Source organism: Lipophrys pholis, assembly GCF_963383615.2.
Source record: "Lipophrys pholis genome assembly, chromosome: 13".
NCBI classification, from domain to species: Eukaryota; Metazoa; Chordata; class Actinopteri; order Blenniiformes; family Blenniidae; genus Lipophrys; species Lipophrys pholis.
The window spans coordinates 13,183,868-13,204,998 of record NC_137632.1 but is presented as its reverse complement, the minus strand read 5'-3'; the positions used below and the strand labels follow the sequence as shown (position 1 = coordinate 13,204,998).

At 42.2% G+C, this 21,131-nt stretch overlaps 2 protein-coding genes across 3 annotated transcripts; both read left to right on the top strand.

Moving 5' to 3' along the window:
- Positions 1-513: 513 nt before the first annotated feature.
- ttc21b (tetratricopeptide repeat domain 21B) lies at positions 514-12,449 on the top strand. The gene is given in 30 exon segments (XM_080477806.1): positions 514-718; positions 931-1,060; positions 1,408-1,518; positions 1,858-2,024; positions 2,108-2,230; positions 2,565-2,722; positions 3,398-3,482; positions 3,603-3,701; positions 3,802-3,997; positions 4,109-4,206; positions 4,462-4,662; positions 4,968-5,097; positions 5,178-5,335; positions 5,587-5,811; positions 5,904-6,142; positions 6,439-6,511; positions 7,844-7,954; positions 8,037-8,175; positions 8,365-8,471; positions 8,982-9,170; positions 9,345-9,455; positions 9,543-9,624; positions 9,771-9,921; positions 10,274-10,435; positions 10,531-10,595; positions 10,598-10,719; positions 11,035-11,259; positions 11,419-11,539; positions 11,631-11,698; positions 11,787-12,449. Coding segments are annotated over 30 exon segments (3,948 nt in total). The 5' UTR covers positions 514-694; the 3' UTR covers positions 11,865-12,449.
- A 183-nt stretch (positions 12,450-12,632) lies between these two features.
- Positions 12,633-20,762, top strand: galnt3 (UDP-N-acetyl-alpha-D-galactosamine:polypeptide N-acetylgalactosaminyltransferase 3 (GalNAc-T3)). Of its 2 annotated transcripts, XM_080478676.1 has the most exons (12): positions 12,633-12,860; positions 13,329-13,603; positions 14,048-14,587; positions 15,310-15,482; positions 16,011-16,160; positions 16,339-16,573; positions 16,673-16,790; positions 16,887-17,087; positions 18,738-18,869; positions 19,105-19,206; positions 19,300-19,452; positions 19,545-20,762. In XM_080478676.1, exons 3-12 carry the CDS (start codon positions 14,091-14,093, stop codon positions 19,656-19,658), a joined length of 1,875 nt encoding a protein of 624 aa, XP_080334802.1. In that variant the 5' UTR covers positions 12,633-12,860; positions 13,329-13,603; positions 14,048-14,090; the 3' UTR covers positions 19,659-20,762. The 2 variants fall into 2 exon arrangements, with proteins under 2 accessions (XP_080334802.1, XP_080334803.1); XM_080478677.1 differs by lacking the exon at positions 12,633-12,860 and having other exon boundaries at positions 13,428-13,555.
- The last annotated feature ends 369 nt before the right edge of the window (positions 20,763-21,131 follow it).

The window sequence follows — 21,131 nt, the reverse complement described above, 5'->3', positions numbered from 1 at the left end:
TTATTATTATTATTGTTATTATTATTATTATTATTATTATTGATAATAATAATAATATTTTCAATAGTAGTAGTAGTAGTAGTAGTAATAATAAAATGCGTTTTATTAGAAGAGTCTGTGAGTTGCACTTGTAAACCAAACTGTAATCACTTTTTGGCACAACACCGGCATGTTGAATTGCAATTTATTTTTTTAAACAGGACGGTTGCGCCCCCTACTGGAGCAGAGACGAAAGTAGCTCAACTCAAACATGAAACCTGGGCGCAAGAGAGTGTCATTTCTTTCCTGCGCAGTGTTTCTCAGGCTTCTCGTCTCACTGGAACCACTGTGCTGCTCTGCAAATTCGTCGTTCAGCGCGCTTCACCAAGCATGTTTTCAACATTTTAAACATTTTCGTGGATAATATTTAAATTTTGACCAAAAATGTATGTGTGGAGAGATTAGAATTACATGAAGCCGGGGAAGAAGTGGTACCTGGGAGTCAATGCGCAGAAAAAAATGTGCCCAGCATCTGTTCCTAAGTTACGGAGCAACGCTCGTATACACCTAAGGACTTGGTGCAAGATGGCGACGTGACAACAAAAACTACAATTATATCATCTTTATTCTCGATTACAGAGTAAAAACGTGCTTTTGACTAGAATTCTATATTAGTGACAGTTAGCTGGCGTCGCAGAAGAGTGTATTATCGAACATGGGGGACGAAGACACAACCCTGGTAAGCGGCCACTTTCGCAAAGGCGATGCTGCGAAAGCTGCGAACAGTAATAATAATTTAAAAAAAAAAATCAACAAAACAAAACTTTAAAGTAACATCATGAGTTACTGTCGTGAAATGACCGAGTGGATTAGTTGTTTTGCGGTGTTATTAATATGCTGGCTGAGGCGACATTGTTGTTTCAATGTGTGTCTCCTCAATGTCTTCCCCAGGCTTTGATCAGGAACTATTGCTACGAAAAGCATTATAACCACGCAGTTAATGCTGCAGTAGCTGCTCAGAAAACATACAGCAGTGATCCCGTCTACAGCTTTTTCCACGCATATGGTAACCTCATGCAAGGTACGCTTTCCACTGCTGGACAGTAAATGATTTTGTGTCATGAATATCAAATCAGTTGTTTTCAGTCTCTAAACAACTATTTAAATGCTACCACTATCCCAGTGTTTATAAATATATCCTAGTAAGTTTTTCATTCGTATTTCACCGCAGGTTGTGTGAGATGTTGCTATATATTTCTTTTCGTTTTAATTTTAATGTTTCCATTTTTATTCATTTACACACATCACAGTAACTAATACAACCACAAATGTAATCAAGAAAAATATATTTGAAACTTGACCTGTGTTGTTATGCCATCTGTCATTACTTCACTTTAGTTATTTTATTTTTTATTTTTTTAACCACAGATCAAATTCATGAAGCGATGATGGAGTTGGATACCATCAGAGATCATCCAGATGTGTCTCTCTGCACTTTAATGGCTCTTGTCTATGCAGAGAAAAAAAAGACACACCCAGGTAATCCACTCTAGTGCTTTTGTTTATCCTTTAAAGATACAACAATTAGTGGTACTTTTTGTGCACTGGGTGGCCATTCTCAATCATTCTTTTCTAGTTTCATCAGTTAGAAATATAGCAGAGGTCATTTTTCCTATTTTCACTGGAATTCCAGAATTAATTTCTCCATTTTATTTGGAGTTGTTTGTAACTACGTAGCTTGTTAACTACTTTGGTATTTTCTTTAGGTTGTTTTTCACTGAAATATCACAAAATAAAACCATACGTTATGTCGTATTTGCCAAAGCATTTTCCACTGGCACTTGCTGATAATGTCCTCCTTGCCATTTGCGCCCACAGACAGAGACGTTATCCAGGGACTTGATGCCAAGGTCAAAGAGGATCGCAAAAGTGCGCCGCCAAAAAGTTTGTACTATGCTGGCACATTTCTCTGGCTAATCGGTCGAAACGATAAGGCAAGAGAGTACATCGACAGAATGATCAAACTCTCTAATGGCTCTCGAGAGGTAAGGTTCATATTTGAATCACATCATTGCAAAATGCATGGATGAGTTTACAAAAGGTTTTGGGTAAATGAGATTATTTTCAGGGGATCGTCCTTAAAGGCTGGATAGATGTGACATCTGGAAAAGAGGCCTATGCCAGAAAGGCTGGAAAATACTTTGATGAGGCACTGAAGGAACGCGCGGATGTGTTTGCCCTGATGGGAAAGGTAACATGGGAAATGCGGATCTATACTAAATAGCCTGCATCAGGCACAGCTGCAAATGTTATGATTCCATCATTTTCATGTTTGGAGCACATCCTTAACCTTCTAATTTAACTTCGGTTTAGTTAGAATTTTCTTTTAAAGATGTTTTTTTTTTTTCCCACTGCACATCATTTCTGTCGCAGTAGTAATGTAAATACTGCTTCCATTCATGTCTATGCTAGATATACTGCCTTAAAACATTATGATGTTTAGTCACTATGATAGTAAAAGGCTTTTATATATTTGTTATGGCTTTGCATGTCACGCAATTTCAGTGTTATTTCATCTATTCCAGGCACAATACTATGAATATCGTCAAAACTACTCTGGAGCATTAGAGATGGTTAATCAAGCCATTGTGAGTTTCCCCACTTTTTTACCCGCTCTCATCAAGAAAATGAAACTGTTACTGAGTCTTCAAGACTGGGATCAAACCACAGATGCAGCATACAGGTAACCTCTCATTTGTGTCTGACTTTTCCTTAGTCATACACACATTTGTACTTTTTCTTTTTTTTCTTTCTTTTTTTTTGCATATTTAGCAGATTTTGAGCTCAGTTCCCCTGACTCGGAATTTTAAGGAACGGTAACAATGTCTCTGAAGAGGTCAGAAAGTGCAGAAACATTTATAATCACCACCAGGCATATAAGCAAAGGGAAAAAAAAAAAGAAAAAAAAAGAAACACAGTCTGCCTTTACAAACAACCCAGCATTCAAGTGCAAATGAAACACCAACGTGATGCCTCGAACCAGTGCATACTGACTAAGCCATTGTTTGTGCTCGCCACTCTGGATCTGAGCCAGTACCAGACAGCATAAAAAGGCCTTTGAGCCAAAGTGCTGGAATCACATACAATCCCAAGGAGGTGCAGTTGCAGGAAGGCCTGATTCCTCACATTTGCGCCACGTTCAGATCCGCTGTGGTTCCCGTCACTGTGATGTTGAGGATTGAGAGGGGTGCGACCTGTATCCCTCTCAATGCCTTTCACTTTTGATGTAATTTGTCTGGAAGCTCAACACGCTGCTGCAGAAGTATCAGAGTTTATATTCCTATCAATAAAAGACATTCAAGCGTATTAACTGTGGGAGATTGACTTTGTTCACAGCATCTTGTGTGTCATGTTTCAGGCTTTTACAGAAAGATAAAAATAACCTTGAGGCACTACAGATGCTGGCAATACATTCTATATGCAGGGATGGGAATATCACCGAGGTAAAGTTCACTGAAGACAAATCGGCATCAATCAGAATCCAGCTAATTCAGGATGGAGGTGTGGGGAAATGTGGCAACGCTTTACATTATCTATTTTGATATTCCCTTGTCACTTGTTAGTGTGTGAAGCAGCTTTCCAGCCTCATCAGCAGCTTGGAGATTGAAGAGCCGCACAACCCAGATCTTCTCTACAGGATGTCTTTGGCCTTCACCCGTGTTGTACGACAATTCTCAGTTTCCTTTCGAAATTTGCCACAGAAGTGGTCCTCTATAAATTCTTGACTGGCACAGGAATACAGCATGTCCTGCCTCTTTACAGTGCGGACGAAATGAAAAAGTGATTGAACAGACATCCAGAATGGTGGACCGAGCTTTTTCCCTGGCATCATGGGACTCTGATTTAGCCACAGAGTTGGGCTACCAGATGGTGCTTCAGGGGAGGATCAAGGAAGCTATGAAGTGGTACAAGACTGCCATCTCCAACAAAGAAAAGACAAGTGTTTCAGCTTTGACAGGTGACATGTTTTTTGTTTTTTTTAAATTATACTTTAAGTTTATGTGTGGAGTTTGAAAAATAAATCTTCTGCAATATATATATTGTTTTTTTTGTTGTTTTTTAAACCCAGGAATGATTCGCTGCCAGCTGCTAGAGGGACATCTTGAAGATGCAGAACAACAGTTGGAGTTTCTCACAGAGATACAACAGTCCATTGGAAAATCGGGGGTAAGGTTTTTATAGAGGAGCATGCTAGTGGGAGAAGCTTTTTGTAATTTAGAGCTGTTTGTGAAGCATTAGACGAGAGCTCAGGCTGGATAAGCAGCAACTGTTCCAGTCGGTCTTCAGCGGTGACTCTATTTAATGGTGGTGCCTTAGAGTTTTCTTCTCTTCTACATTCACTCAACAATCTTATTCAATTAGTTTTTATCTCAGCCTTCTGGTAGTGATTGGCATTTTCACTTCTGCTCCCTGCTTCAACAGGAATTACTGTACCTACGTGCTGTGCTGGCTCTGAAAAAGCACCGGCCCCAAGAAGAAGTGACGAATCTGCTGAACGACGCAGTGGACACTCATTTCTCGTCACTGCAGGGCCTTCCCCTTGGAGTGGAGTATCTGGAGAAGCTGAACCCTGACTTTCTTCTGGAGATTGTCAAAGAGTATCTTGCCTTGTGTCCCGCTAAGGTACGAATGCAAGAATCATTAGTGTCATTGTGCTGGTCCATCAGATGTTGAAGGAAATTCAACATCTTGTTAAACCTTATGAGTGAGGTGTACTCATAGGTGTGAATGCAGGTGGTTGTTTGTCTCTTTTGGTTTTCCCTGTGATGATGGACTAACAACCTGTCAGCATACATAGCCGGCTCCAAGTTACAGCAACCTGAAAGCTAAATAAAGATAGAAGATGTCAGGATGTATTCTCAACATCTGATAATGAGAGTTATTCTAGAAAACACTAAACACAACCACTTTTCCTCTTCACGATTCAGCCTCCTGCCGAAGGTCAGCCTCCCGCCCCTCAGCTCCAGCACTGTGCCACCTTGTTGGATACCGTGGTGAAGATTGTACCAGGTCTGCTACAGGGAGTCTTCCTCCTGGCCAGAGTCAGATATCAGTCTGGTGAGTGCTGCTATTAGAAATGAGGTTGGCTTATTTTGAAGAATAGTGTGTTAAATGTGATTGCATGTGTTTTGATTCAGGTGACATTGATGCTGCTCAGAGCAGTCTAAACCATTGCCTGGACCAGTGTCCTTCTCATGCAGATGCTCATCTGCTCATGGCACAGATCCATCTGCTGCAGGGTAACGTGACCTTGTGCTCACAGTCTCTTGAACTCTGCCTCAGTCATAACTTTGCGGTAAGCCCACCGTCGAAGTATTATGGGTTGCTGATTTAACCATTTGTTTTTCGGTTCTTATTCACCACACTGTAGGACTCACTATTAACTGTTTCTGCAAGATTGAGCACCTTAGTATGAACATATATATAGTAAACAATTTGAGTTTCATTTACTAAATTCATTCCACATAAGCATAAAAGCAGGGACACTAATTGAGGCTAGGATTTCTTTGCTATTAAGAATGGTTCCTATTTTGTTGTTGGTTCCAGATTCGGGAGCATCCAGTGTACCACCTGATAAACGCTCAGGCGAAAAAGAAAACAGGTGAGCTTACAGAGGCAATACAGACTTTGCAGATGGCTATGAGTCTCCCAGGTGTTCGCAGAGCCGGATCCTCATCCAAGTCCAAAAACAAGAGGTCTGACGTGAGCTCTGCTGACTGCGTGTCGGTCTTTCTTGAGTTAGCTGAGGCTCTCTGGCTTAATGGAGAACAGGTAAGAACTCAAAAGGCTTTTCAGGCTTTCACATGTGTCTGGCTTTGGAGGAATAAGCACAGTGATCTTCATGAACATGTTTGATGTTTCAGCACGAGGCAGCAAAGGTGATGCAAGACGCCATAAACGAGTTCTCAGGAACACCCGAGGAGCTGCGCGTCACTATCGCCAATGCAGATCTGGCTCTGCTGCGTGGCGACACCGAGCTGGCGCTGAGTATGCTCCGAAACATTACCCCCGAGCAGCCCTACTATATCCAAGCCAAGGAGAAAATGGCCGACATATATCTGAATCACAGGAAAGAAAAACGCCTGTTTGCAAGCTGTTATAGGTGAGCAGTTTGATCTGTCTTTCCCAACAGCCTGTCGTACAGTACAAACATATTCTGTCTGAATTTCATTGTTTTTATCAGGATAGAAATGGCTAAATGTTAATGCAACACATAACCCTGGAATCTTCCGTCCTTGTGCAGCCACAAGTCATGCAGTTAAATCTATTGGAGAGTTTTGGAGACCACATGGTTAAGGCAAATGTGTCTGATGTTACTACTTACTTAGCGGAGACATACCATATGTCTCTACATTGAAGTAAACCATATGTGAAATGAGCCCTCTGTCTTTTCTTTAGAGAAATGGTGGAGAAGCTGCCCAGCCCTCACACATATCTGCTCCTCGGTGATGCCTACATGAAAATCCAAGAAGTAAGGGTACTTTTAAAATTCTTTTATTCATTTATTTATTTATTTTTGTCAAAATAAGCTTAGGAAAAGTGAAAAATAAACCAACCCTTTCATTTCTACCCTGTTTAACTGATATGGCATGTGTCGTTCTCGTAACCATAAATCTCAGACTGTTAATAATAACAAAACGTTTTTTTTAAAGTGGCCCCAGGAATTTTGCAACATAATTAGTCACAGGCAAGATTCACCCGCGTGTCGCACATTTGTATTTGTCATTTCACAGCGGTGAAATAAACAAAGCAGGTGTCCTGAGTATATTTATATAATTACATTGATTGTATGTAAAAGTGGGGAAAACAGCACAAGTTTAACATATAAGCAACACATTTCTATGCAAATATGTCCAACAGGGAATTTTCTGGGTTTTATTCTGTTAAGTATGTGAGGCAGATGTTTCAATAAAGAGTAAAAACTGAATGTAAGACGGACTCACTTATTGCATGTTTCTCACAATTCTATGCATTAAAACTGTTTGTCCATTGACTTATCGTGAATCGGATCTGAAAGGAGCCACTGGATATGTTTCTTGTAACCCTAACCTAAGACTTTCTAACCGCAAGATGAAATGTTTTTCGATGTGGCTCTGTTTAAAAGCTGCGATGTCCTGCAGCTACACAGTACAAGTTCTTATAAGCAGATGTGAAAAATCAGAGAGAGAGTGGGTGTTAATACTCGGCACTCTTACTGGAAATTAGCAAAGCAAATGTGTTTTGCCCTTCTCGTAGAGTGAAAATGGATTTAGATCAAACATTTAGTAGCTTGTATTTAGAGATGACCCATTTTATTTTGCACTTCACTTGGCTTGTTGGGAACACAGGCATTGATGATACGTCGTCTCGTCCCTCTGCCGGGAGGAGAAATGTCGATCGACCACCGTATAAGATGAGCAGCTGTAGCCTGAATAAAGTGCTTCCGTCATTTGTAATGACAAATAGTATTTCTTTACTAACAAAAATCAAGTTAAAAGAAAAGCTAATTTACAGAGTTTTTTTTATAACTTAGCAATGGAAACATGGAGAACGTTCTCATAAAATGGAATGAAACCTTGTACTGTCACCGGCACACGCTTCCTGAGTTTCCTGAGGATGAGGCATGTTGACACATACCTTAGTTGTGATGATTTGTAGAATGACGCGATTCAAGACCAAAAATAGAACCTCCAGATCTGACTATTGAACTTTTTTTTTTATCTACATTAAAGCTCTTAGTAGCTTTAAATTGTTTAAAACATGTTCACAACTGGTCATAATATTTACAAAGAGTTGTGACCTCATTGCTTGTGTTTATCTTCAGCCTGAGAAAGCCATCGAGGTGTATGAGCAAGCTCTGAAGAAAAACCCCAGAGAAGGCGCTTTAGCCAGCAAGATTGGAAAAGCCCTGGTCAAGACTCATAATTACATCAAGGTTTGTTTGTGCACTCGTTTAAAGATGAAACACGGGTTAGGTGCGGGCAGAGTGGTTGTGACCCCAGTCTGTTGTTGCACAGGCGATTAATTACTATGAAGCGGCTCTGAAGACGGAGCAGCAGAATTTCCTGCGCTATGACCTGGCCGAGCTCCTGATGAAGATGAAGCAGCACGAGCACTGTGAGAGAGTTTTGCTTGATGCTCTTGCCCACGAACCAGGTACTTCAGATGTGTCTGTATCTCATCATGTTGCAGTGATTATAAGACGCTACGCTACCAGTTTTGATTTGATATGAAAATCTGACTGATTAAAAATGTGAACAATGTTTAAAAAAGCATTTTTTTTTTTGCATGTTTATTGTGCTGCGATGATTCTAACCAACGTTTTTGTTTTGTTTTTCCACTCAGTGAATGAGCTTTCTGTGCTCTCTGATGACTGCCGTTATCTCCTGCTTTTGTCAAAGATCCAAAATAAAGTGGGCAAAAATGAGGCTGCATCTCTTTCCCTACAAAGAGTAAGCAGTTTCAGTTATTTGGTTCTCTGAAATGTTGTGATTTTACTGAAAGGAAACGGGCATACTGGTATATGTGTCATATTCCCTTTGGCTGACAAAACAGCCCTGATCTTCCCAGCACGGACTGCTCTGGATCTCTGACGTTTTGCCAAATTGTGAGCAGCAGATACATTGAAGTCCTGTGAGCTGTGGAGCGGTTCCTCCGTGGGTCTTACATGCATCTAAGAGCTCTAACTGCCCACGACCCTGATGCCATTTTATCCTCTACCATTTACCAATTCAAACAGAAATAGATAGAAAATGACCACTGCCGAGTGTAAGAACCCCACAAGATTCACCCCTCGTCAAACTCACTCAAATCCTTAATTTTATCCTGTTTCCAACATTCACTTTCTCCTTAATATGTCCCATTCATAACATGTGCCATCCTAATTAAATGACGGGATAATCTGCTGGTCCTGTCAGTGGTCAGAATCTTATGGCTGGTCGATGTGTATTTTCCGTTCCTAGGCTCGAGATGTGCAGGCGAAGGTGCTGAAGCGGGTGCAGTTGGAGCAGCCCGACGCCGTCCCCATACAGAAGCAACTTGCTGCTGAGATCTGTGCCGAGATCGCCAAACACTACACAAGTCAGAGGGGCTATGAGAGAGCAGTCAAATTCTACAAAGAAGCTCTTGTGTATTGTGAGACAGATCGCAAGGTCAGTGCAGCCGAATCAAAAACCTTCTGTGTATTTACTGCAGCTGTGGTTAAACAAGCACTCGTATCGCTTTGAATCTCACCCCTGTGTTCTGAACATTTTGCGATCTTAGTTGTGGATTGCCCAGTTCAAACATAAGTCCTTAATTATCTGTGTTACATTATTGTTTTGGAGGTGATGCTGGAGTTGGCACGGCTGTATCTTACACTGGATGAGGTGGAGGCATGCCAGGACCAGTGCAGCGTCATTTTAAAGACTGACCAGTTCAATGAAGATGCTACTCTGGTTTGTTCCTTCCGCCAACCCAATTTTGACTAGAACTTAATGAACTAATACATCAAACTCATTTATTTGACACATTTCTTGTCTTAGATGATGGCAGACATCATGTTCAGGAAGCAGGACTACGAACAGGCAGTTTTCCATTTTGAACAACTCTTGGAGCGCAAACCAGGTACAGCAACTTTTATTAAACAATGACTAGGACTGGCGAAATGTAGAGAAGTAATTTCAAGGTCGCCAATATATTATCTAATGTAGAGCCAAATGAATTTTATTCATGGAATGGAAAATTCTAAAATTGACCCTTATTGTTTTCAGACAACTACCCAACTCTGTCACGTCTTATTGACTTGTTGAGAAGAGCAGGGAAGTTGGAAGAAATCCCCAGATTCCTTGATATGGCAGAAAAACATTCCTCCAGAAGCAAACTGGACCCTGGATTTCACTACTGTAAAGGACTTTACCTGTGGTGAGTTACACGCGTGACCTTTGAAGCTAATTGAAGGTGTTTAAAGGTGCAATCTGTTAAAATGTCAGCAAAGCCACTTTTGTGCATTGGGTGGCAGTAGTGAATCACTGTTGCATCCAGTCTGCCCACAGTTCACTTCTTTTCTTTGTTCTTTCTTCTTGGACTGCTCAGTACTGACTGAATGCTAGAGAAACATATGAACCTTTCCTATGATAAAAAAGCAATGTCACACGACTCGAAAGATTGGGGCTTGTCATTATATTCTACCAACGTCAGAGTCCTGGAAGTTTTTGAAAAGATTCCATACAGTACCTGTAAAAAGCATGTGTACTAATTTTAGTTTTCTAATCAGGTACACAGGAGACCCAAATGAAGCTCTTCAGCACTTTAATAAGGCACGGAAAGACAACAATTGGGGTCAAAACGCCGTGTATAACATGATCGAAATCTCCCTCAACCCAGACAATGACATCATGGGAGGTGAAGTATTTGAGAATTTAGATGGTGAAGTTGGGTGAGTGAGCTTCTGCAGAATTGACCACAATATCCAACTCCAACGGGGCATGTTTTAAGCTTCTCACGCACACACGCCTCCTCTTTTCTCTCCAGGAACTCCACGAAGAGGCAGGAGTCAGAGCAGCGTGCTGTGGGTACGGCTGAGAACCTGCTGAGAGAGTTAAGACACCAGGCGGACACGTTCAGCTCCGCATCCTGGAGAACTACTGCTTGCTCGCGACCAAACAGAAGGCCAGCGTAGAGAAAGCCCTGGGTGTTTTCACAGAGATTGCAAACAATGAGGTAGGTAAACTCCAGATGGTGCCCATGAGTTACATCACTCCCCTGTGTAAACGAACCAAATCTAGGAGCCGTGCATTATTTTAGTCTCTCTCTCTCTCTCTCTCTCTCTCTCTCTCTCTCTCTCTCTCTCTCTCTCTCTGTGTGTGTCACACAAACCATTTGACTTGAAACTGCACATTAGTGTCTGAGCTTTGATGGGCCATATGCACCATTTATAAACCCAGGTGTAAAATTACAATGCACTGAGGTAATTGTATGGTTCTGGTTTAGACAAGTATGATGGCTGCAGCAGATTCCTTTTATCTCTGATTTCAGAAGGACCACGTGCCGGCGCTGTTAGCCATGGCCACAGCCTACATGATGCTGAAACTGACCCCCCAAGCCAGGAACCAGCTCAAACGCATAGCGAAGATGAACTGGAGCATTATTGACGCGGACGAGTTTGAGAAGAGCTGGCTGCTCCTGGCAGACATCTACATCCATTCAGGGAAATTCGACATGGCTGGAGACCTGTTGCAGCGATGCCTCAATCATAACAAGGTCAGCCAGGAAAAAAACAATAAGTCACTGATTAAATCTAACAGGAACTCCCATTTCTGTGTATGTTTTTTTTTTTGGGAGGGGGGGGGGTTGATAATATGTGACACTTTTCAGTGCAGAAACTAACATCAATATATTTGTAATAACACTTTTTCTCAGTCTTGCTGTAAAGCTTATGAATATCGTGGCTACATAATGGAAAAAGAGCAGGCGTTCCGTGATGCTGCTTTGAGCTATGAGATGGCTTGGAAATTTGGAAATCGCACAAACCCAACCATTGGTATGGCCACTCAACTCATGTCGTCCAGTTCTTTTAAATAAAACAAAGACCATTACGAGTAATACATTTCAGACATCTGTTTTCATTTCAGGATACAAGCTTGCTTTCAACTACCTTAAAGCAAAGAGGCACGTCGATGCCATAGACGTGTGTCATAAGGTATGGCTCTTGTGGATATTCACATTTTAATTTCTTTTTAGGGGTTTTGTTTTGGTATCCCGTGAACCACCTTCATCTCTGTCCATAGGTCCTGGCTGCTCGCCCAGATTATCCACGGATGAGAAAAGACATCCTGGACAAAGCTCGCGCTGCACTGAGATCTTAGTGGTGTGTGTTTGTGTGTGTGTGTGTGTGTGTGCGTGCATGCGTGCGTGCGTGTGTGTGTGCGTGCGTGTGTGCGTGCGTGTGTAGGCAAACTTTGAACTTTCATTCATTCATTTACTGGTTCAGATTATACAGTCAGATATAAACCAGGACAGCATGGCTTCCAATGGTTTGACAGCACCTTGCCTGGCAGCAGCCTCCATTGGTGTGTGAACATGTGAATGTAAATAGTGATGTAAAGAGCTTTGGGACTTTTCACACTGTTGAAAAGTGAGTATATTATTAAAAAATGTTTGCTGGCTATTCAAAAAGTGCAAATACATTTGTATCACAACTAGAAAAATTTTGGGGGGGAAAACCACGAAAAGAAGCTAATAGTTCAGAAAGTGAGAATTTAGGCTTTATTTATATATCATTTCTAAATCAAGTCTATTTTTTCACTTACTTTTTTCCAAGTCCCAAACTGATTGGGTTGTTAATACTTTCTTCAGAAAATTCTAATGGTTTATGTTTTCATATGTTTTAACTAAAACTATGGTTGTCTTTTTTTTTTCTAAATAAAAAACAAAAAGAATAAACGTATTTCAAAGGACGTCGGCGTTTGTTTTCTCCTCAAAGTTTATGTGATGTGTGAAGAAGCCCATGCAGCCGCGATCGAGGACGATCACACCGTGTCTGCAGACGCTTCACATCATCAGTGTCCACACAGACAAAACAGTTCCAAGCGTGACTGGAATCAAATGTGGGACACACACCAAGCATTTTGACGGACACAATAAAGTGGACGCCTGCCGTGGATAGGAAGCGGTGGGGAACACAGTCGCTACAGATGGATGTCACTGTGCGAGTCAAAGGCGGAGAGACTTCAAACCGGGCAGCAGAGAGAGCAGGCTCCCCGCGGCTCCGCTCCCACAAGCATCCAACTCTTTATCAACTCCATCCGCTTGTGGGGAAACCCTGGACGCTTCAAGGACTTGATAAAATGCACACCGCCGCGGTGAGTGCCAGCTTTTTTTTTTTCTTTCTTTTTTTTAACTACTTTTGTTGTTGTTTATCAGTAGAAATGAGCGATCTGGTTAATTATTCACTCCCACGCTGAACGGACGCGTAACTTTTCCAAAATTGCCGTCAGGACCAGGCGCGCGTTTATTTAGTTTCTTCTGAGTTTCTGGATTGAATCGGCTCCGTGTGAGATGAGTTTCTCAGGGAACCTGGTAGGAGGCAGTGGTGTGGATCGAGTTCCTCTTTCATTTGTAACCCGGCAACTGCCCCATGAATGACCAGTTGAACAAATCCTATTAATGACACCAATACTGAATGTGAGCGACTCCGGAGCAACTCAGTCTCAAATCTTCCTCCAGATGAGCGCGGTGCGCCTGAACGCTCGCGTCTAAAGAGTTAGAGTTGAACTAAAATGTAGTGTTTCAAACCGAGTTTTGACAGCTTTATCTACCGTTTCTTCCAGGTTCCCGTTTTGCTTGTGGATGTTTTATTCTGACGCGCACAAAACTCCGCTCTGCGCAAGCGCGCCGGCGCGTCATCGCCGTCTACCTGAGGAGCTCCGCACACCTGGATCCAACGAGACGGAAGTCACAGCAAATCTTTGTGTGTCTCTCCCACCAAAACTTTCTCTGGTCTCTAAAGACATGACCTGTGACGGTTCCCGGCTCAAGCAGGATGTCTGCTCCTGAGGTATCGAGCGCAATTTAAAGGACTTTACCTGCAGTGCGGCGACGCGTGGTACGTGTTCTTTGAAGGAATCAGAGCTGTGGGAACATTTAATGAGCTCGTTTTGAATACGAGATTTGTAAATCACAGCAGAAGTCTTTGGAGTTTTGTAGTAATAACAACGACATTCCTGTTTTAGGTCCTACAAATTTATAAAAGCAACCAAAGGACATTATGTTTATAGTGTAACACAGTGCTGTTATATTGTATATGACCTTGTAATTTTCAATGTATTATTGATGCATAGTTAAACTGTATGGCCTTAGTTATGTTTGTCACTTATAAACAGTGACAAATAGAGAATATTTGATATTATTATTGGAGACCCATGTCACAATCTTGACATATACTGTCTCAGGCAAAACATTATTCAGGTGAAAGAATGACTCCATTTAGGAAGGTGTCAAAATGTTGGGTTTCCCTCGTTTAACTGTTGAATCTATTCAATTATTACAGCTGAATCTCAGTCCAGAGTCAGCCTGCCTTCCTCTCAAGAAGAATGACAGCGCTTCGCCGGTTGCTCCGAAGGCGGCTGCACCCACTGAATCTGGTCATAGTGGTCCTCATCTTTGTCACCTTCTTGTTCTTCATACAATGGGAAGTGGGAAGTCAGACCCAACAGGAGGACCCCTGGCTGAAAGAGATGGCTGTGAAGCGGGATGCCATGCTGGGTATGGTCATCGGAGCTGTCAATAACTTCAGGGATGCGATGCCAAAGTTGCAGATCAGAGCTCCCATACGTCAGCCGGACAAAGCAGATGACACATCCTGCCTGCCGGGACACTACACCGCTGCTGAGCTCCGGCCGGCTCTTGAGCGGCCACCCCAGAGCCATCTTGCTCCCGGAGCTGCCGGGAAACCTTTCCACACAGACTCGCTGAGCCCAGAAGAACAGAAGGAGAAGGAGCGGGGTGAAGAGAAACACTGCTTTAACCTGTATGCAAGTGACCGCATCTCTTTGAGCAGAGATCTGGGGGCAGATACAAGACCGCCAGAGTACGTCAAGATTTTGATAAAGATATACAAAGTGTTTCCTGTTTACTAAACTGTACACTCACAATGAAAGCACATAGCTGATGAAATATTGTTCATTTTGTGAAATGGATGGATGGATGGATGCGGTGAGAAGAGAAGCATGTAGTTGCACCACCTGGTGGATATAAATGCAGATCTGTACGTGCCCTAATCTGTTATAGAAATACATGCATCAGAGCAACATTCAGCATAAAGTTACACTTTACTGACAATGTCACTGTAAAATAAATGGGGGTTAAGCAAAACTTAAACCTTAATCCAAAAATAATTCCTCACATTTGTTTTATGCAACCGGGGGGATGTTGGAAACCGCAGAGATGATTGCTTCAGCATGCCGAGCCAACTTCATGAAGGAACACAGTTTTGTTTCTCTAATTACACTTCATCCAAGTACCTGAGTGTCCAAGTAAAGAGTCAGGACACAACACAGACACAAAGCCTGTCCATGTAGTGACCATCTCATTTGGGTGAATAACAAAGTCTCTCCTTCGCTAATATGGCAGGTGTTTCAAAGGCTGCCACACATGCAGTGTCACTGCTGAAACGGACTCCCCACAGGGGAGACCTTGCAGATGTAATAACCACACTGTTGTGCCACTCAGGAACGATACAGGATAGTCAAATCTTTGTGCTCTCTTTTTTTTTTTTTTTTTTTTTTTTTCCCCCCTCCCTCTGTGATGCAGATGCATTGAGCAAACTTACAGGCGATGCCCCCCTTTGCCGACCACCAGTGTGATAATTGTGTTCCACAATGAGGCTTGGAGCACTCTGCTGAGGACAGTATACAGTGTCCTCCACACCTCCCCTGCCATTCTCCTCAAGGAGATCATCTTGGTGGACGACGCCAGCGTGGACGGTAAAACTCAATAGGGCCCTTCAGCTCTGCTCTTCTCACTTCTGGGTTTGATTTCATGCAGCGTGATGGGTGGGCAGTTCTTTGTGTGCCACGAAGCATACGGAGAGAAGCTCTGTACTCCTTCTGCGGCCCATGAAGTGGGTTATGACAGGAAGCAAGGGGCTGCTTGTGAATACTTTCCTGAGAAGAGTTAGCCGTAGTTGTGCTTCGACGTGAGTCAGAGTTAACTCTTGTAAATAGGTCAGATGTGAAAAAAAGGAACAAAATGCAGGAGAGGACCGAGGTTTCGGGGGAATGCAGTTATTTGTTAAAGGCGGACCACAAGTGTCCAACATATTTTCTGACTGTCAACTGATCTGAAGATATTGTGTTTTGAATTTAATTTTTTTTCCTCAATGATTTTAAGACGACTTCCAGACAGAGAGCTCTAAATATGTTCTGTTTATCATGTTGTCCCTTAACTATTAACCACATTCAACAGATGCTTTCATCTCTAACTGGGACTGCATTTCTAACGGATACTTTCAGATGTGCTGAAGGATGAGCTGGACGAGTATTTGAGGCGGCTGAGCATTGTGCGAGTCGTCCGCCAGCGTGAGAGGAAAGGACTCATCACCGCTCGGCTGCTGGGTGCCTCCGTGGCCACCGGCGACACCCTCACCTTTCTGGATGCTCACTGTGAGTCGACACTGCCGACGTCACTCGTAATATTAAAGCGACTGGACACACCTACCCAATGTGTGCCTTTCATGTTTGTCTAAGAGCAGACTTAGATTCTAAAATAAGGTATCAACTACGCAAGTGATACAGACTGTATGTGCAGTGATGCAGCGTCCTTTGTTGATGTGTTCGACAGGTGAATGTTTTAACGGCTGGCTCGAGCCCTTGCTTGCGAGGATAGCCCAGAACAACACGATAGTCGTGAGTCCTGATATAACCACCATTGATCTCAATACTTTTGAGTTCATGAAGCCATCCCCATATGGCCAGAATCACAACCGGGGCAACTTTGACTGGGGTCTTTCTTTTGGCTGGGAGAGTCTGCCAGACCTTGAGAAACGGAGGAGAAAGGATGAAACCTATCCTATCAAGTAAGCAAGAGTTGCGAAAAATGTATTAATAATTGTATATTTATTGGTGTGAATATTTAAAGCCACCACTGGGATTTATTTATTTTTTCCCCCCCACAGGACTCCGACATTTGCTGGTGGTCTCTTTGCCATCTCAAAAGAATATTTCTATCATGTTGGAAGCTATGACGAAGAAATGGAAATCTGGGGAGGGGAAAATATTGAAATGTCCTTTAGAGTAAGATGTTGTCTACCTGTCATTTCATTTCTAGGTCTGCTGTGGATGTGTCTCTAACGGTATCTCCTTATGCTTCCGCTGTCCTCCGGCCTGTAGGTGTGGCAGTGTGGTGGACAGTTGGAGATCATCCCTTGCTCTGTCGTCGGTCATGTTTTCCGGACGAAAAGCCCCCACACATTTCCTAAGGGCACCCAAGTGATCGCTCGCAACCAGGTGCGCCTGGCTGAGGTCTGGATGGACGACTACAAGGAGATCTTCTACCGTCGTAATCAGCAAGCTGCGCAGATTGCAAAAGATGTATGTACTCCATGCAAACTTGAACATCTCCGATGTTTTTATGAATCAGTAGCATGCTGCTGCAGCTTTATCTTTTTCTTTCTACCTTGCACGGCTTTGTTTTTATGGCGGCTCATTAAGCCCCACCCCCTTAAGACAAGTTTGAGCAAATCCAGCTCCTGTCCGTGAATTGCATACAAGCATTAAGTGTGATTATGACTTGCTTTACAAGGTCTGCAGGGGAATGCATAGAAACACAGTCGGCAGGAGAAACCGGCGCATTTTACAATTGAAGTTGAACTTTTCAAAAAAATGAGTCGCAGTCCTCTGAGTGAGGACAAATAGATCCTCTATTAGGAGATGAAAGCTGCTAACTGACAGAGAAAACAGGGCCTGGAGGAAGTAGGCTCTTTTAAATGACACAGTTTCTAGCTTTTCCCAACATGGGGTCCCCAAGGTGCAATAAACACCTCCCCCAGGGCCTTACCTCCGAGAGCAAGACAGCCCTCTCCTGCTGACTTCAAACAGGCAGGCTGTCGTCAACAGGCTGCAGAATCTACTGGAGTGGCCATCAGTGAGAGCTTGTGTGAGCAGCATCTTCATCATTATGGCAAAAGGCTCTCGTTATCACAGAGCACGCGGCGCCTGCAAGTCCTTTTAATTGTGCCGTTAAGCATTAGTTAAAAGGAGCGACGATCAAATGTCTGCCGGTGCTTGATTTCACATGAATCACCGGAACATGGTCACTTGTTACGGACACGTAATGTGAAGCTCATAGTCAAAGTAACATTTGAAATATTAAATAGGCATGGTATTTAGGTGCATTAGTCGGTTACTTTATTTTAAGATTAAATATCTCAACATCTAATGGATGGACCACCCTGCCTTTAAAATATATATTTGTATATCACCCTCAAATGATTTTCCATTTGTTCACTCACTTTTCCCTTCAGCGTTAACTTTAAGTTAAATCTTTGCAAAACACTTTTCTATTATTTCTTTATGATCAGACGCCCAATCATCAAATTGCTTCTAATAGTAACCTGCAACATTGTTTTTTGTTTTTTTAATTTAAGTCTCCAATTTTCAATTTGACAATTTTATAAAAAAGAATTGCCACTATTGGTTCCATCAAGATTACATTTCTGAATCAGCCCTTGTATTTCTATCCTGTCAGGATTTTGCATGCAGATTTGTGCCCATATAGTAGTCATTATGGTGGCCTCCAGGACTGCTGCAGTATAACGGTCGAGTCACGGACAAGGCTCACCAGAGAGGCACAGTCTAATAACACTCATGCATGTATTTTGAAAAATGGCCAGACGCACTCATATATTCCACTTTTTTTTTTTCTTAACAATCCTACAACCAATAAAAAAAAAACTCAAAACACGAAAATAGGTGGCCTGAATGTATCTGTAACACAGTAAAGCTGAACAAATAGCTCATATTTAACACATAAGCAACACTCACATTTGTAAGCAAATATGCCCCATGGGAATTCTTAGGGTTTTAGTCTGTACAGGACTGTTTGAGGCAGATGTTTCACTGCATCCATAAAGAGTGAAAACGAAACATGAGAAGTCAAGACAAGTATCCTTGCTTTGTTACCCCCCCCCCCCCCCGTTAGCGTCGCTGTATAATCTTTCCTGTCTCCCACTCTTGCTACAGAGGTCTTTTGGAGATACCTCCAAACGCATGGCACTCCGTTCAAGGCTTCAGTGCAAAAACTTCTCCTGGTATTTGAAGCACGTGTATCCAGAAATCTTCCTGCCTGATCTCAACCCACTCCACTTTGGGTCGGTAAGATCTCACTACCCACCTCCAGCTCTCCTCTCCTCTCCTCCAAACCTCGCAGCTCCTGTCTAGCCACTGCGGGTTTCCACTCAGGATCTCCAGAGGGTACTGAGCGGTTCCACTGTAACGCCGCTGAAAGCCCTCCAGAGGCTAAAAGTTGTTTGAACAGCTTGCACTGGATGTTAGTTTTTCACTTTGTTTCCTTTCGCTGTTTTTCCTCTCCCCTTCTCTTTTTCTGTAGGTGAAAAATGTGGGCAAAGACTCATGTCTGGACGCAGGAGAGAACAATGAGGGTGGGAAAGAGTTGATCATGTACCCGTGTCATGGTCTCGGAGGAAACCAGGTAAAATGTTCCTTCTATCCATATTATGAAGAAGAAGAGAAAAAGAAACCACTCTGAGCACATTGCTGATTGTCATTGTTCCCTGTGCCATAGTATTTTGAATACTCCACACATCATGAGATCAGGCATAACATTCAGAAGGAGCTGTGTTTGCACGGGACGGAGGGGGCCGTGAAGCTGGAGGAGTGCCAGTTTAAAAGCCGGAATACATTTGTGGGGACAGAACAAAAGTGGGAACTGAAAGATGTGAGTTTTGATCTTTTTGCTTTTCATGCACGCTCCCTCTCAATTCCAAATCTTTTTTAAAAAGGAAAATCCATGTTGTTCTTCTCTTATAGACCAAGTTATTCTACATACCAGGATGGAATATGTGCCTGAGTGCTCGTCATGAGCATCCCTCTCTGGTCTTCTGCAACCCGTCAGACAGATACCAGCACTGGTCTTTTGTCTGAGCGACGTCGTATGCACGGACATACTACAACACCCATGTAGTATGCAGTTAACTGTATGCAGTTAACCTGCAACCTTTTTTTTTTTTTTTTTAGCTAAAAGGAATACACTGAGTTTTAATTTATTTTTATACATAGAAGAACTGAACTGTTGCTGCTGGAAAGTTTTTTTTAAGGAAGCGTGACATTCTTGGATGATTGAAGATGTGCCGTGTTGATAAGTTTCTCTTTTGTGTCAAAGATGTTGTCACTACGCCAAGTCTTCACAACCAAAACTAGACTGTACTGGACATGTGCAGGCAACGCTGGATATTTCCCACCGGGACATATCAAATGATAAGAAAAGCTCATTTTTTAAAATATTTTACAAGGGAACAGTTGCACGCCAAAGAAACGCAGTGAAGACTTGACAAAGAAGATCAGCATTTAACATTTATTTTATTACTGTGCCTCGTGTCATTTTGTTTCCCCCAGAGAGGAAATAGGATGAGGGAATGGGTGATGGTGTGTGACCAAGTGTCTTCAGATCAGGACTGAAGTTGGTACACTTCAGTTAGTTGCTAAAGTATATTTTTTAGTAGTCTTCAAACTTTTGCTCTGTAAGGTGACAGTCAGGAGGAAGAATGACTGAATTCCATTTTGAGTCTGTTTGTTACAGTGAGGAGAATTTGGTCGTGTTTTATACCAGGATCAGTTATAACAAGTGCTCATATTTTGCTTTTTTTTTTTAACAGTAAAGCATATTGAGGCATTTAGCATGATTCACTCCAAAAACATTCTCAACTGAACAATGGTTTTGATTATTTGTGTTTTTGTTTTGTTTTTTTTACTTTGAGGAAGCATTTGTACCCAAAAAGAAATTCTTGTCTGTAATCAAATGCCAGAAACTCTTGTTTGTCTTAAGGAGTATCACAAATGAATTTCTGGTGCAGGCACTAGTATTTAGTTTGCTGTGGAAACTTGTGAAATGTTTTGGGTTTGTGACTGGGTGAAGAGCAGCAGATTGATTGTGTTTGTCTTGCTTAAACAAAGCTGACGCTGTGTTGGATGTCTGGGTGTAAAGATGTTATTCTTAGCTCATTAAATTCAGCTGGGTCGTTCACAGCATATCTGGTTGGTTTCTCTCTCTCTGGCCTGCAGGGGGCGCTTCGCACTCACAAAATTGAACTGCAACCACGTTGAGTCGTTCACACAATGGTGAATCAGTGGTGAGATGTGTGTGCATCTATGTGACATTAGGAGTAATTGGGGTCACAACAGAAATTTCAATAAAATTTATTTGAAAATAATATTAAAGTGAAACAACTAGAAATGAAATTGGCTCTATCTACAGTTCAAAACACGCTGAAAAAAACTACCTATTTGTGCAAAACGTATGCGTTTCACAGAATATGAAACAGAATTAAATAAATCAGGCACATGAAGCTTTACAACTCACAACCAGCATGGAACTAAAGACAATTCTTTTTTTTTCTT